This window comes from Nicotiana tabacum, chromosome 1 (genome assembly GCF_000715075.1).
Source record: "Nicotiana tabacum cultivar K326 chromosome 1, ASM71507v2, whole genome shotgun sequence".
Classification (NCBI taxonomy): domain Eukaryota; kingdom Viridiplantae; phylum Streptophyta; class Magnoliopsida; order Solanales; family Solanaceae; genus Nicotiana; species Nicotiana tabacum.
Window position 1 is genome coordinate 2,076,378 of NC_134080.1, and position 18,029 is coordinate 2,094,406.

The 18,029-nt window shown below is 35.2% G+C and overlaps 2 protein-coding genes across 2 annotated transcripts; one reads left to right on the forward strand and one right to left on the reverse strand.

The window, feature by feature from the left end:
* Positions 1-5,703: 5,703 nt before the first annotated feature.
* Positions 5,704-7,232, forward strand: LOC107759231 (uncharacterized). The gene is made up of 2 exons (XM_016577145.2): positions 5,704-5,964; positions 6,442-7,232. The coding sequence occupies exons 1-2, from the start codon at positions 5,832-5,834 to the stop codon at positions 7,203-7,205; spliced, it is 897 nt and encodes a 298-aa protein (XP_016432631.1). The 5' UTR covers positions 5,704-5,831; the 3' UTR covers positions 7,206-7,232.
* Positions 7,233-12,438: 5,206 nt separating this feature from the next.
* LOC107759153 (uncharacterized) lies at positions 12,439-17,736 on the reverse strand. Its single transcript, XM_075226493.1, has 10 exons — positions 17,423-17,736; positions 15,544-15,809; positions 15,323-15,396; positions 15,057-15,231; positions 14,095-14,175; positions 13,895-13,978; positions 13,719-13,814; positions 13,382-13,461; positions 13,151-13,239; positions 12,439-13,033 (listed from the first exon to the last, which is right to left on the reverse strand). Exons 1-10 carry the CDS (start codon positions 17,550-17,552, stop codon positions 12,693-12,695), a joined length of 1,416 nt encoding a protein of 471 aa, XP_075082594.1. The 5' UTR covers positions 17,553-17,736; the 3' UTR covers positions 12,439-12,692.
* Between the last annotated feature and the right edge of the window lie 293 nt (positions 17,737-18,029).

Sequence of the window (18,029 nt, forward strand, 5' to 3'; positions counted from 1 at the left end):
TGGCGAAGGCCCTTGGCCTTAAAGGGTGTTATTTTGAACTTATTGAAATTGCATCCCGTCGTCGTTCGATCAAGGTTGAACTCTTCTCTTTTTTGGCAAAGGCCCTTGGCCTTAAAGGGGGTTATTTTGAACTTATCGAAATAGCAGCCCGTCGTCGTTCGATCGAGATAGAACTCTTCTCTTTTTTGGCAAAGGCCCTTGGCCTTAAAGGGGGTTATTTCAAACTTATCGAAATAGCAGCCCATCATCATTCGATAGAGGTCGAACTCTTGTCTTTTTTGGCGAAGGCTCTTGGCCTTAAAGGGTGTTATTTTGAACTTATCAAAATAACAGCCCATCGTCGTTCGATCGAGGTCAAACTCTTCTCTTTTTTGGCGAAGGCCCTTGGCCTTAAAGGGGGTTATTTTGAACTTATCGAAATAACAGCCTGTCGTTATTCAATCGAGGTCCAACCCTTCTCTTTTTTGGCGAAGGCCCTTAGCCGTAAAGGGGGTTATTTCGAACTTATTGAAATAACAGCCCATCGTCGTTCGATCGATGTCGAACTCTTCTCTTTTTTGGCGAAGGCCCTTGGCCTTAAAGGGTGTTATTTTGAACATGTCGAAATAGCAGCCTGTCGTCGTTTGATCGAGGTAGAACTCTTCTTCTTTTTTTGGCAATGGCCCTTGGCATTAAAGTGTGTTATTTCGAACTTATCGAAATAGCAGCCCGTCGTTAGTCCCAGTTTTTGGAGAATCAGATATCTTCCGTGGGAGTACCAATTCATTTGATATTGCTTGCATCAGAAGGTGCAGTGTCGGTGAATATGAGACGTTGATGTTTCGCTTAGGTTCATGTTGTGTATGCATTATAGTTTTCTGGTCTGATTCCTGCCGTTCGGCTCGGAGACGTCGCCAGTAGGCGGTATTTTCTGTTGTGCTGAAGTAAGTTTTGTTCTTTAATCGAGATGTTTCTTTATGTGCTCGCCCGCGCAGATTTGATGTGCTTGCTGGGACAAAAAGTAGGAGGTGAGAATGATATTTTCCTTGCTTCTGTCCGGTGGTCCGATGGGGGAGAACAAGTTAGTAACATTGTTTGCCTTGTTTGGCATATCTATGGTTGATGGGGCGAGGATTTCTAAGCTCGTGAATTCTACTTGGCTCTCCCTCCCTTACTGCGCTGCTCCCGTGTCTCGCGTGGGTTGGATTTTCCCTTCGCGCTTTTTTTGGTGGGTGATTGTGTTTCTTGGCTTTGATCTGGGAGAAACTAAGAAATCCCCACAGACGGCGCCAAATTGTTTGACTCAAAAGATATTGAAACCTTTTTGAACAAATCAATCAAAGATGAAGGGATAAATCTTAGTCAGACATAATTAATTCTAGATCAAAGAGCTAGCAGTCCGGATCATATATAGTGTGAAGGGGATGTAAATGATCTTATTGAAATTCAAAGTTGTATCTCCCATCAAGCGATGAGGAGATTGCTTTACATGTTTTTCTAGATCTTCGTTCTTTCTCCGAGAAATAGTAGAAGAGAGCTATTTTGGCTTTTCTAGAGAGATAGCAGGACAACCCCCCCCCCCTCCCGGTTGAAAGCTTTCCCTGGCTATATATAGTCATGGCACCCTTGCCCTTTGCTTGGCTCGACGTCCTCTTGCCGCCAATGTGTCTTAGTCGTGCTTTTAGACGCCTCTCTCACCGACTCGTCGGATGTTAGGGAGGAGAATGGAGTGGGCTATATTAACTTTCATTGCCCGGTTACTTAGGTGGGACGTCGGTCAACTTGGTCGTGACGGTCAGATTTTGACCAATACATCACCAATCTCCAGTATATTATGCTAAAACTTTCCGTGTTGTAGTAAAATAATAGCTATTTTTCAATGACTTTACAAACGCCGACTATTTTTCAATTATCAGTCGGAAAATTGATTAGTCCGTGCTATTTTCACTTTATTTTCTATAAAAAATAATGTCATTTAAGTGGAGTGGATCCATTGGCACGTCTACATTGTAGTACTACTATTTTGTCTGTCCCCAAACAGAGCCACAATACACAAGAGTCAAGAAGCAAACAGGGGACTAGGTTAAGAGTTTTTCAGTACATAATTTTTCATAGACGGTATTGCTAATATTTTAAAAAAGTGATTAAATGAATAAATTTTTGTAATGATAAGTAATGTTATATTTTATATTTATATTTAATATTTTTATTTTACTTATTAACTATATTTACATATCTAATAAATTTTCTGACGAAGCAGTGTCCTTGGGTTAAATTGATCTGCCCCCGAAAACGACCTAGATATTGCAGATCGAGCTGTAATTCTTTTTAACTTTTACCCCTGTTGGGTTTTTAATTTTCAAATATATTACGTAGGAATATATTATATTGATAAATTAATATTATATTGCTAAATTAGAATATTTTTCTGTCATAGACCCACCTTGACAATCAAAGGTGGACCAAGAATATACCACATCTTAATAAATGAAGAATATGACATCATTCATTACTTTTCTATGACTAGAGATGTATATAGGCCGGGTTAGTTCGAATTTTACAATTATCAAACCAAACTAATTGTGTTGGGTTATTAAATCTAAAGATCAAACCAATAAAGCTCGGGTTTTTTCAATCTCGGGTTTTCTGGTTATTCGGATTTTTTCGTGTTTCTTTTTTCCGGTAAAATCATCGTAGAATAAAACATATAATGTATGCTCAAAATATTTCTTTAATCCTAATAAGATACAACTATATAAAGTATTTTCCAAGAAAATAATACAAAATATGAGATGTGTCATGGCATTATCCTAACATATTCAACAATAAAGACAATAAAATTATGTAATATAAATATTGCTAATTAAAACTCCATAATAGAAATAAACATAATCTGAAGATACTAAGTCATGTTAAATAAATAGACTAATAAGGGAGTATTAATTACATGACTAAACGCTAAAGAAAAATAAAAATAGGTTATGCATTTTAATCTAAATTATTGCAAAACAAAAAATAGATATTCAATACATTCCCGTTCGTAATATTAAATTGAATGTCTTTTGTTAGCATTAGTATTAATTTGATTTTGGTTTGGGCTTTTGTTAGCATTATTTAATTTACTAATATTAATGGCTAAGTATTCAAAAGTTCTAAGTCCAACTTTGAAACAATACCTTAAAAGTTAAAATTATGAAATTTTTTAAGAAATATTTATAAATTACATCACAATAAGTATATTTATATATTAAATATATCTAAAATTTCTATATATATAATGTCGGGTTGGTTTGGTTTCGATTTGACTTTCTTTAGTTAAAACCAAACCAAACCAATTATGGTCGGGTTTTTTTTCCCAACACCAAACCATAGTCAGGTTTTTTTTCCCGGTTTGACTCGAATTATCGGGTTGATGTGGTTTGCCGGTTTCCTTTGTACACCCCTATCTATGACAATGAGTTCAACGATCACAGCTTCTAGCTTAGCTAACTGTAAATCAATTATAGACGTGTATTTATAAATATATATAATTCCTCCATCTCAACTTTTGTGATACAGTTCAAATTTTGAGAATCAAACTTTTTAATTTTGGCGGCGAATTCAAATATTTTTTTTAGTTTTTCTAAAATTAAATTTATATATTTAAAAATTAAATAAAAGTAATATAAATTATAATAAAAAAAACTCATTTGACTCTCGAAATTCGAAATACATCACATAAATTGGGACAAAAAAAATATATAACTTGAGTTGAAGGAAATGTGTGCGGCACTACTGGTTGTCTTTGGAGATGATTTTAGTTAATTTTTTAGAAGCTCGTCATCTAAATAATTAAAACACACCATGTTAGTTTTTTACTCACTTGACATGAAAAAGGAAAAGGAATTAAATAAACATAAGACGAACTTTAAAATTTACGAGTGAAATTGATTATTAATTTGTGAGACGCAAGAGTGATTCTTGAACACTGCGATGAGAATCTTTATAATTGCAACTTGCCACATGCAACCAATGAGACAACGTACGACAAAAGGGCACAAACATTAGTGAGAATTTGCACTGACGTGGGACTTTCCGGCACGAATCCGGATTAGTCGGACCCCACTGTGGATATCGAATACCGGGTGAGAAATCAGAAAAGAAAAAAAGAGAATTTGCATGTCTAATTGATTAAAAATCTGGTTAATTTCACTGATGGTCATCGTTGAAAATTTATATTTTTTAGGCCCAGTATATCTATTAGGGATGCTAACTTATTATAAGGCCCATTAATCAATTCAATCATAATTCTAATGTTGTCTATATAAATACCACTATGGGTGTTGGAAAGCGCATTCTAAATCCTCTAGAGAACGGCTAAGGTTGGATATTTCTGTATTATTGAGGGGTTTTAGGCCGTAAAAAAAGGGAGTTCATCCATTTTGTGAGGGTTCCTGACGAAACACCCATCCATCTTGTGAGAATTCTTGACGACCGATGACAACAACAATAGACAACAACAACAACAACAACAACAACCCAGTATAATCCCACAAATGGGGTCTGGGGAGGGTAATATGTACGCAGACCTTACCCCTACCCCGAAGGGTAGAGAGGCTGTTTCCAGGAGACCCTCGGCTCAAAAAAGCAACAGGAGCCGATATATTAGTACCATAAAAATGCATAATAAAATAACAGCAATATATAAGAGATATGAAATACAGAATACGAAATACGAACTAGATGGCTGGTATAGTAAAACTAGAAGGTAAAGCCCTGCATCGACCAATGACATTCTTAGTCTAACTCCTAACTGGCTAGTCTCACTCTATTGTGTTGTAGAAATATTTCCAACTCTCCCCTAACCTACAACCTTAATGCTCGACCTCCATAATTCTCTGTCAAGGGTCATGTCCTCAGTAATCCTAAGTCGCGCCATGTCCTGTCTGATCACCTCTCCCCAATACTTCTTAGGTCGTCCTCTACCTCTCCGCGTGCCCACTACAGCCAGTCGCTCACACCTCCTCACCGGTGCATCAGTGCTCCTCCTCTGAATGTGCCCGAACTATCTGAGTCTTACTTCCCGCATCTTGTCCTCCATGGGGGCCACACCCACCTTCTCCCGAATATCTTCATTCCTAATCTTATCCATCCTTGTATGCCCGCACATCCACCTCAACATCCTCATCTCTGCTACTTTCATCTTCTGGGTGTGTGAGTTTCTGGACGACCGATGACACAAATTATGATTTTCTTGCAGATCCATTTCTAGTAGGATCCCATTCGGGGAATAGCGCTCCCTACTAAGAATTTTACATACCCAGAGCTCGAACCCGAGACCTCTACTTAAGGAGTTAAATACTTCATTCAGTGAATGTATCCTTTGTGATATAGGCTTGGATTAGGTTGTGCTTTTAATAGAAAATGTATGCCTACAATCATGAATATTATGAAATTTTGAAAAACAAAATAATCTTAGATTGGTCTCTATCCTGGCCACAACGTGATTGGCTCTCTATAAAAAAATACAAGTGTACGACATGGTAATGAATCTAAGTTCTAGATCCACGAAAAACATGCACAAGGGGAAATAATAAATTTGCAAAACAACAAACCAATCAGTTCATTCCCCAATAAATAAGGAACAACTAGATCTGACTGTCCTTTACTTAAATTATTATTATTATTATTATTATTATTATTATTATTATAATTATTGCCTTGTAAATTTCAACCTCGTGGCTTCAAAAAGAGCACCACCTTTCCTTTAAACCCCATCTTCACTTCACTCTTCACTTCTTCTTAGTTCTCTCTGTTGAGCTCTGAGAATTTACTAAAATAAGAAGGAAAAAAAAAGAAAAAGAAATTAAGAAATGGGAAGAAAACCATGTTGTGTAAAAGAGGGATTGAGAAAAGGTCCATGGTCTTCTAAAGAAGATTTATTACTTACTAATTATATCAAGGAAAATGGTGAAGGACAATGGAGATCTTTGCCTAAGAATGCTGGTAAATACTTTGCTAATATTCCATTTTTCATAACTTCCATTTATGTGCTTATTTTTTTTTTATTTCTTCTCCTTTCTTTTCATTATGCTTAGAGGTGGCAAATGGACGAGTTGGTTCAAACCTCGGGTGAGTCAAAATAGTAAAGGGGTCGTGATTCATGTTTGCCCGACTTTGCTTGAGTCAAAATGAATCAAATAATAGATAATAATCCAACCCGTGTAACATGATCCAAATTCTAACACACACACACCCCCTCCCTTTTTTTAATTTGATGTTTATTTCGGATTCAGCTTGTTGAGTCAAGTTTAAAAAATGGTTCATAATTCAATCTATTTAAACTTGGACGAGTTGGACAAGTTACTAGAAAGTGAATAGATTCTATTACCTCTAGACTTGCCCTAGGCGGTTAGTGTATCCGTTTTCTTGCTCGTTAGGGATGAATTATTAATTTTTGTATAATTATGATAAAAATGGCAGGGTTGCTTAGGTGTGGAAAAAGTTGTAGACTAAGATGGATGAACTATTTAAGACCAGGGATTAAAAGAGGAAATTTCAGTCAAGATGAAGAAGATCTTATAGTGAGACTACATTCTCTTTTGGGTAATCGTTGGTCACTAATTGCTGGAAGATTACCAGGTCGTACAGACAATGAAATCAAGAATTATTGGAACACACATTTAATCAAGAAGCTCAAAAATGCTGGAATTGAACCAAAACCCCACAAAAATTTCTCCAAATGTTCCAAAAAGGAATCAAGAAAAGGACCCCAACAAGGGAAATCAAGAAAAATACAAGGCAAAAAGAGCAACAACAAAAACAATAAGGGTCAAATTGTACAAGTTGAGAAGACCAAAGTATTTTTCCCAAAACCCATCAGGATTTCTTGTGGAATTTCAAGGAACAATAGTTTTGAAAATGTTACATTGAGTACTACTTGTTCCTCAAATAGTAATTCTGGAGAAGCTAATCTTGAAAACAAGGAAAATGAGGTGAAATTAGAAGAAGTTTCATTCTTTCCAAGGGACTTAGATTTTGGTAAATTACTTGAAGGGGATGCAATTTATGATGAATTTCTAATGGAAGAAAGTTGCCACATTTCAAACAAATGTTCATTGCCAATGAATGAGAGCATGTTGGAGAAAGTATATGAAGAATATCTTTTACTTCTTTCTGAAAATTGTTACCTTCAAGATGATCATCAAAATGAGCAAAATTTCCCTGTAAATGTTTCTGATCAGTGATAATAAAATTTTTAGGAAGTTTGTTGATCCGACTAATTTAGATTTACGCTCAATTTTAGTTTCTATTGGAGCAGTTATTTTATATTCTTTGGTTCAATTTTGTTGTGCGTACAAAAATTAAATGAGATCAGTGGCATGTGACTTCGCCTCAATTACCAGTCATGAGATCAAGGGTTCAAGCCATAAAAATAGTTTTTTACAGAAATGTAGGGTAAGACTGTCTACAATAAACCCTTGTGGCAGTGGCGAAACTAGAAATTTCATTTAGGGTGTTCAAACTTGAAATAAGTAAAAAAAAAAAAATCCCCTATAAAGGGTGTTCAATATATATTGTATACCATTAAAATTTAATATTTTATCTATATAGTGTAATTTTTCGACCAAGGGTAACCAGTTGACCACCCTTAGGGCAATGCACCTTTGCCTCTTCCTTATGTTCTGATCTTTCCCCGGACCCCGCGTATAGTGGGAGCTTAGTAAACATGCTATCTTTTTTCTTTTTGACCTTTTCTATGCGTCGAAAGCTCTCATTTAGTGTAAAAACTTTTAATCTATCAGTGTAATTTAACATATTACTTCATCCGGTTCACAATAAGTGACCAGTTTGCTTTTAACACGCCCATTAAGAAAATACTAAATTCTATACAAAAATACCTACTATGACTAAACTATCCCTAATTAACCATTTAATGTGAGGAGTAAGAAAACTTTTTAGGGATATGTACATAGGGGTTATTTTGCAAAAATGAATTGAATTCTTTCTTGATTACATAACTGAACACTTATTTTGAACTAAAATGAAAAAACAAATTGGTCACTTATTGTGAATCGGAGGGAATATAAGACGTTGACTATTTTATTTTTCAAATAACTAACTATTTATATAAAAATATTTAAGTGACATAGTTTTAAGACTACCTCAACCACATCTTGAAATTTTCTAGGCCGATGGGACACATACTAAGGTATAATTTCCAAAAAATAGTGACACATAAGATAGTAATAAGTACACCAATAAAAACTGAAGGACCAGAGATATTAAGCATGTGGGGTAGAATTGTACCATTGAGTTTGACAAATATTTGTAATTATTTAATTCGAGTTAAGCAATAATAGAAGTGAAAGAAGTTTTAAGAAAACGTGCATAAATATAAAAGTAGCCACAATTTAAGCAGCCCAGGGGCGGCTTTGTGCAATTTTTGGCATGTTAGGTCCTTGTACACAAAAGAAAAAGAATTTAAAGATTCTTTATTTTTTCACTTTAACTTTAAATATAAATGTTAAGTTTCTGATAATTACTTTTCACATAGTTAACAGGACAACAGTGACCACAAATCATTGGAAATCACTTTATGGTTAAAACAGTAAAAGATGAGCTCTTTCACTCACTTTGATTCAAATATCAAAATGTTCCTAAAACATAAAGGAATAGATAAACTATTAGAATCGAAAAAATCAGGTTCACGTGGAAGCTAGCAAAGCAAACCTTCAATGACGATAAATCAGATAACAAAAGAGAAATTTATCAAAGGAAATATAAACATTTGACGTGGTTCAGTTAATTGACCTACATGCACGGCGGAGATGAGCAATCCACTATAATAAAAAGAGAGTAAAAAATATCGAGAGAATAACCTCACGAAGAGGTAAACACAAGTGACACACTAACACTTGTCCCGTAAAGTTCTTCCCCTAAACATGACTCTCAAACCTCATATGACTACATTGTGGATGCTGCTGAATGAGAAGGAGAGATCCTCAATTTATAGAAGTCCAAATATTTTCCTACAAGAAAAAGGACTAGCCAAATATGAGAGATTTATAATTTTCTTCTAAAAGAAGAAAAACTCAATTATGGTAAATATGTCGTCCAATCCCTTAACAGATAAAAAAACCAAATATGATAAGAAAATCTAAACAAACATCTGATACAAACTAATGTTTTCATACGAAATAAATTGATATCATACAGTAAAAGGCTGCATGCCGTACCACACAATAAAGTTGTGATTATCTTGTTAACCTCCGTGCTATAATATTTTTTTTTTTTTCATATTCATATCATAATACCGGCTATTTGCATTCGTGTCGCGTAAGGTCTATTGGGAAAATGCGTCTTTATTTTTCCCATCATTTCATACCTTGATAATTTGATCATATAGCAGAAATACAATAACGAGATAACACACATCAAAGGAAGAAAATTCTAAATTCTTATCTTTTTTGTAAGAAATTCTGTAGGTTACGTGTTCAGGACGTGGAAGCAAGCGTTAATGTTTGTATTAGAGTATGTTGTCTATATCATACCTTTTTAGATGCAGTTTTTTTTCGATCCCTATATAAATACGAGATACTTTATGCACGGACTACCTTTTATTTTTATTGAAGAAATCTTTAGTTAAAATAAGTTGCAAAACTCAAAAAAAGAGGTATTCCCAATCCTCCGTACTGTAATTGTGAGCTCATATCTTGGACAAGTTTCAATTTCCTTTTTTGGTGCATCCTTACCTGATGAAGAGGAAACCATAAGAAAAGAGACACGACTGAGAAAAGTTCAAAGGAATACATTGTATCCAAGGGAAGAGACAAAAAACTGTCCTGCCTCTAAATTTGATACAGACGCTTGCTTCTTTTTATTCAAAGAGAAAAATATAATGTAATAATACTAGGTGAAGTACATGGTACTCTCCAAATTAGGGGTATACAAAGAAAACCGACAAATCACACCAAATCGATAATCCGAGTCAAACCGAGAAAAAAAACTCGACTATGGTTTGGTTTGATTTGGTTTGGTATTAGAAAAGAAAACCCGACCATAATTAGTTTGGTTTGTTTTAACTGGAAAAAGCCAAACCGAAACTAAACCAACTCGACATTACATGTATACACGTTTTAAAAATATTTTTTACATAAAAATAATTATTGTGATGTAATTTTTAAATATTTTTTAAACTTTTTCATAGTTCTCTCTTTTTTAATGTATTATTTCAAGTTAGAACTTAGAATTTTTGAATTGTCAAATATGTTTTATAGCCCATAAAAGTTAGTAACTCAAATAAAGCCCAAAGAAAAATCAAATCAATACTAATGCTAAAAAAAAAACTGATCAATACTAAGAAGTAGGAATGACAATAGTATTGTATAATTATTCTTTTAGTATTGCATTGGTTTAGATAGTAAAAATGCATAACTTATTTTTATCATTATTTAGTCATGTAACTAATACTTAGTATTTATTTTAGCATGATGACTTAGTAATTTTAGATTATTTTTATTTTTATTATGGGTTCTTAATTAGCACTATTTATTTTATGCGATTTATTGAGTATTTTAGTATAATCATGACTCATCTCACATTGTTTTGTATTATTTTCTTGGAAAACATCTTATATAGTTTTATTCTACTAGGACCTAAGAAAAATTAGACCACAAATTATATATTTTATGCTATCAAGATTTTCTCCGAAAAAACTCGAAAAACCCGAGAAAACCGAAAAACTCGAGAAAAATCGAAATTGAAAAACCTGACTTTTGTTGGTTTGGTTTGATTTACACATTTAAAATTTTGAGACGATTGATTTTGTTTGGTAATTAGAAAATCCGAGCCAACCCAGCCTATGTATACCCCTACTCCAAATAACGAGGACTCAAAGGTCGACTTATTTTTCTGGTTGTGGGTGTGATTGGTACAGCAAAGAATATTCTCAAAAAATATTTTCGATCATCAAATTCTTCCATGAAAAAAGAAAATTCTATTAAAAGTGTTAAATATATGCTACAAATTTTTATGCAAATATCCTATGATTTACTGATATTTTAATAATCTTTAATGTATATCTTTCCGGAAAACATTTTTCACATTGGAAAATATTATTTCTGAAAAATATATTTAACAAAAAATGACTTTAGTCATACCATACCTATTATGGAAAAAAAATCAATTTCCTCAAATTATCAAAAAGTCACCTAAAATGAAAGCTCATAAAATTAGTAAGTTGAAAAATCATTCACCTTTCAAATAGTAACAAAACTATTCTTCTTTTGGCAAGGGAGTACATGATCACATGGGCTTAATAATTACACATCCTAAATCAAATGGAGTCTTGATCGAATCTCCATGTAGGCCTCGGCACGTGATCTCTCTCGTACCATCCTCTCTGGTTTTTACACGTGGACATATCACTTACACTAGTACATGATTCACATTTTCACTTGCAAAAAAAAAAAAAAAAAGACTCGTGATTCACATGCAAAGGTAAAATAGTTTGTGCAGAATTCACATTTATATCTTCACTTATTTGTGATTCACTCGCGATTCTAAACCGCGCTATACTTTAACGACTAAAACACAGTTAAAGTATAGAGTGATTTTAAACCGCGCTATATATAAATAACTTTTTTTTATACTTATTAATGTTACTATTGTCCAAAATGATAACATTTCAGTTCCGGACTCGAAAAAATACATGTATTACAAACCTTTTTTTGACACATGAAATCTGTTCAACTTTTTGCTTTTCAGATTTTTCTGACAATATCTATTTTTTTAGTATCCGAGAAATCATCAAGGGTCAGTTGTGCATGGTTAGAAATAGTGGTGGTAAAATGGTTAAAAAAACAGTTAACCACCCATATTATCCACTAAAAAATGAGTTGAATAATGAAATTTTTAAAAGCGGATCAAATATGGATAAAAACTATATTATCCATTTAGAAAATGGATAACTAATGATTAACCATAGATAACCAATGTGTCTTAACTTTTACATTTGTAAGAGCCTCAAACTGGGGATTCCTCAAGTTGTGGATACTAAAAATTCTCCAAAAAGTGACCATATGCAAGAAGTCATGGATAATATGGTTACCCATATTATTCGCCGGTTAACCATTTTTTATCCGTATTAAATATGGGTCGGGTCAAATAATTGATCCGTTTTTTCATTACCCATTTTACCCGAACCATATCCGACCCACCCTTTTACTACTCCTAGTTAAAAATGTATGGATAGTGGCCCGCCCCTGAAACCTTCTTCATTGAAATATCAGGTTCTTGTCTATAGCAGGGTTCAAACTCATTATGTGCACATAGTTCACACATCATGCGTTGCGCTCTTACTATCCGCCTCTGAAACCTTCTCCATTTAAATATCAGGTTTTTGTCTATCGTTGTAGCCACTTCTATACCTGTACCGGCTTGAGCAGCCGAAATATTGGTACTGGGAGATTGGGGATCGGCTGAAACACTTGAAGATGCACATTTGGGGATTCGACGATAAAGATCGGACAACGTCTTAAAAACAAAAAGAAAATGGAAATGAATGTTGGTGTCCGCAGGACCACCTACCACTAGTCTTCGGCCGGAGGGGTTCATAGAGGAGGGGGTTCCCAGCTAACAAGGAAGCGGGATTCAGACTCATTTCGTGCGCATAATTCACACATCATGCGATGTGCTCTTACTTCTTGACCAAAGCCCCGAAGGCCATTTTTCTAACAAAATTTAAAAGGGCCATAAGTCACCCCAGACCGGTCTTCGAGCCTGATGATGTAATGTTGGGTTTTTGCTCTTCGTAATAACAATTCGGTCAAACGACCCTTCAGTGCCTTCTTGATCCATTGATCGACAAATGTCCATCTCAACCCGCTTGCCCCTTCGTAGAGTCCGTATATGATTCTTCCCCAACCACTACCAAGATCAGCATGGGCTGTTTCTTCGCCTTCTTCCTCCCAATAATCATTTTCAGTGATGGCATCTGTTTCTGTAACATCGGAATCATAGGAGATTGGATCTTCATCTTGAATATCCTCATCTTCTGAGATGAACTGGTCCTCTGACATAAAAAGAGAAGTGTCACTATTTTGTAATGTGTTAATAGCAGGTTCTAGATAAATATAAAAGTTTTTCGATGGCAAAGCAATTTTAAGATTAAATACTGATAAGCAAATACCATAGTCAATCTCTAAATCCTCTGGATTTCTTCTGGCATGCTGCTCCTTCAATGTCTCAAACTTCATGCCGTCCAGCGGCCAAGGCTCTCTATTTGAAACAAACAATAAGTTCGATTAAAGGTTAGCTTAAGATAGTGAAAAAAAAACAATGAAATTTCACAAATGAGATGATATAACAAGCTAAAAACAATTTGACTATTGGCATGTTGTATTCTTGATGAAGAACTTGCCTTGGCCATTGTCCTCGTCTAAAAGCGATAAACCAAAACTTTTCATCTTCAAAGCCACGTAGAGGCTCACCTTTCGGCCGCTAACAGACCATGAAAGAAACAAAATTAGAAACATGATTAATACTCATGTATTGGGAAAAGAGAAAATGCAAGCTTACACAGGAAACGGAGAAGAAAAGAAATAACGATATTGACCAGTAAGAAAAAATTCTTAGCTGGGAACTTAAGAGTGGAATATATCTGACCCTATGGGATATTACTAGATTCTAGGGAGTAAGAAGAGACTTCATCAAATTCAGAGTGCACATTTTGTAGGGAAAAGGACTATGAGGCAAACCTTGTACGCACATTGTGATGTTGTCCTCTGCAAGCGTTGAACAAAATGACAATATTTTCCAGTGTTATCCAAAGGACAATGTCCATCATGCGGACACTGCAAACAAAAGAATAAATACATTGAGATCGATAGTGCAAAATCTATTTAGGCAGTTCTATAAGAAACTTTACACTTACCGGAGCAACTATATATGCCCCATTCTTTAATGTCATCAATGCTTTACATTCTTTGCCAGATGCATCTTCTAGTTTGCGGCTTCTCTAGAAATTACAATTTAAAAACAAAGGAAAAAATATCATTTAGAATAAACATCTTAACTTAGAAAAAACCAGCCCCCTCCCCTCCATCCAAGCAAAACCAAAAAAGTGAATTTTACCCTTTTCTCCGTCCATAAAATGTGAGATCGCATTTGAGATATAATATTATATCCTTGTGGTGTTCCTGGTTCAACCAAAACCTGCTCAACAGTATATTGTTAGAGAGGAAATAGCTTTTTTTTCTTACAAAAAGAAGATTTTTGATACAGAGATAAGAAAGATATTTTAGTAGAACTACAGCCGTGTAAATGAGATTTCCCCTGTATCTTCTTCTAATACACACACACACAGAGGGAGAGGAAGAAAACAATTGCCATTTCATTCCAAGGTCATGATCATGTTATCAGTTTTAGATAATACTTGAACTGACGAATCTAGAACTAACTTCATCAATAAAATGTGAAAACTTTGAAGAAAAGCATATAATATAGTACTTGAAGATCTAAAGCACTTTCCTAAACCATCAGAAACTTCAGATAACACAAATATAATGAATCAACTAACTGTTGAGGCTTAATGAAAATGACTGCCACTTGGATGCATGCAAAATAAGTCTGTAGTAGAAGTGGAACAGCAGGCTCCGGTGAGGGGGGGTTGTTTTTGGACTGCTGAACTATGGACTTCAAAACCTACCAGAACATCTCCTGTCAGTTCCCAGAGCTGGCGTACAACCGTGATTCTGTCCTTCAGAGATGGAATCTCTCCAAGTACATATGACTTCAATCAGACAAAGGCTCACAGCATACAAAATCTTCTTGTTTTTGGTAAATTCTATACTTTGATAAGAGAACAATTTCCGAGGCTGGAACAAGTTGCATCAGCTTTATAAACAAATTTAATGTGATGTACACATAGACTTGTATTACTTTGTGTCTGAAGAATAGATTTGATCTCCTTAATATTTTCACAGCAATAAAGCACAATAAGACATACTTCCACACAAGCCAGTGATTCAGAAAAATTAACGAGCTGATCAGCAAGGTAGCAAATAGGTAGTGATTAGGATGCAAAAAATGCTTACTAAGAGTGTTAGACTTTTCCAGATCCCAAGGAGTTCACGGAACACCAGAAATGTACCTTTTATAAGGCTCTGTCCGGCACGCTGCATGGACTGTGATGGCTCCACCAAATTAATTCTATTCAATGACCGTGGCCACACTTTTCTAAGTGCCGTGCATAACCACACAATTGAACAACTTATCAAACAAAAGGGTCAACTGAAATTAACATATAGGTGGCAATTAACCAAAAGAAATCAACTAAACACAATATCAATAATCTTCTCACCAAAACGCAGAACCAGTCCCAGCCCCAAAATCCAACACCTTAGCTGGTGAAAAGCCAGGAAATCTTCTACGCACCTAAAGTAAAATCACATTAAAGCAATCACTTTTAGTAACCAAATCCATATTAATGTTTTAAAACCCAAATTTTGGGAAATTCATCTGAAACAGAGAACAAAATAGGAATGTTATAAAGCATTTCACTGGAATGTCATATTTGTTTACCTCACTAAGCACTCTATAAAGAGCAGAGTAGACAGCAGGCATACGGGACGCCACATAGGCCACTGTTTCATCCTCCCTATACTTGAGGACGATGTCACCATAGGCGCTTTTGATTTTCCACCGCTGCGAACATTCAACAGACTTGAGAGGATCTTCCACGAGCTCCTTGGATATGGAGGTTGGCAGAATCAAATTCACTTCCTTTATTTGGCTGAATGATTCTGATAACCTCAACACTTTTCTCTTCATATGTGGCTCCTCTTGCTCTGCAATGAATTCGATCCACACGAAACACAACTTTAGAGCGCAATCTAATAAAATCACATCAATCAGTCAACCAACTATCCTCAACCCCAAAATAGTTGCGTCGGCTATTTGCTTCGCAATTAGTATACCCAGCCAAAAGCCAAAACACAAAATTTTAGAGTGAGATCACAAAAAAGCATGTCAATGAATCAATCAACTGCATGTCAATGAATCAATCAACTGCATGTCAATCCCAAACTAGTTGGGATCGGCTCCCTAGCTCTTTAATAAGTAGATCAAGTGCAAACTCAAAACTTTAGTGAGAGATCAAATAGAAACGCATACTCAATCATCAATCAACTATGTCCTCAATCTCTAATAAAATGAGTTTTTCTCCTCTTACTACGCATATATAGACCCAACCCAAGCTAAAACTTCAGATAAGAGCAAAAAAAAAAGCATATCAACCATTCAACTATGCCTCGGTCTCAAATTATTTGGGGTTTACAAGACAACTCATCCATTCCACTTTCTTTGAGGACTTTTGCAGGATGTGACCAAATGGGCAGCGTTTTTGCCCGAATAAAACCACAAGTATCACGCATGATTTAACATTATCCTCAAAATATCACCTTCGATAGAAATAACCCTTTTAAACATAAATTGAGAACTTCTGGTTTCACATCTAATGGGATCAAACCCTGTTAAATTATGGTTCTCATGGAGACAAAGAGCCCCAAAATAGAATTTCAAACTTCCGAAAATCTTAAAAGTCCTGCAAGAGAGTTTGATTCCCGTACCTCACATACACACAATTCCAATTCAAGCCTTCTCATCTCCTTAGACATACAATATGACAGTGAAATCGAACACCATATAATTCCTTTCACAAAAAGTATCAATATTTGAAGCATATGAAAAGTGGTGGCTAATGCAAAACCAAGAAAGGGTATGGAAACAAAAGAAAGATAGCTGTTCTTGGCAATGACTTGAATATGATATGAACCAATGAGTGTTACTAATTAGTACTATTTTATTCGTTGATATCTAATGTATGCCATAATTTCGGAGGGGACAAAAGGGTCAACTAACATGGTCTTCATTAGCACTAGAATTCAAATCCTATCAAGCCCGTGTTATTCATACATATTCTCAGCATGAATTCTATATCCACTCCACTTTAAAATCAAATCAGTACCACTCTAGACTAAAATGAAGGTTAAACCAAACACTTATCAAGCTCTTACTACTAGGAATACCAAGCTCTAAGACTTCACTCAAGAATTTGACTAACAAATAAGCAAACACCATTGATAAACTGTGGTGTCTCGACCAGCTTGCGCGCACCTCGACTAACTCCACGAGGTACTTGCTACCTCCCACCAGCACAGGTGGGTATCGGATTGCACAAATTAATCTTTTTGCCCAAAGATGCTCAAAATCAGCTTCAATAAAATATCACAATTTCAACTTTTGCACGCTTGAAGGAATAAATATGTCAACGGTGATATTTTGAGTATAAAATGTAATAATTGAGGGACTATTTCAGCAAATAACTCTAAACAGGCACATCCTAATGAAATCAATGTTTGAACAAACGTGCATAAAAAATAAAAAAAGGTTGAAACTTTACCTCGGAGGTACTTTTTGATAGCTCGACGAAGGCGGAGAGGAACAATATGGCAACGCTCAGATTGTTTAGCTGCGGATTTGAGTGCTTCAGCAGTGAACTTTGGAACGGTTTCTAATACAACTGACGCCATTTCTGGTGGCGTTTGGCGGTTTCCGGTGTATTTCTGGCAGCTCAGAGTGGCAAATTTGGGGGTTTAACGCTGCATATTAGGGTTTATGATTTGGTACGGGGACGGTTTCTTCCACCAGGTTACATTTGCAGTAGAATGAAAGCTGTTGCTTGTGTTGGGCTGTGGTGGGCCTATGAGAGTACCTTTAATAGGCTAAAAATTTATAAATGACCACTTTTACGCCTGCTCAATCAAATTTAACCCGCAAAATCAAAGTTCAATGATATTTAGGCGCGAAGTTAGCACGGTAACAATTTGTTGACTAAAATATCGCTATTCTGTTTATTAAATTTACGCGACTTGACCTCATATTCTTCTTTAGCACAATCTTGCAGCGTCAATTTGCAAATTGAAGTAAGTTCTCTCAATTATTTGTCTGATTATTTGATTTTAACTAGTTTGAATTTCTTCTACAATTACAGATTTAATTGTGATAAT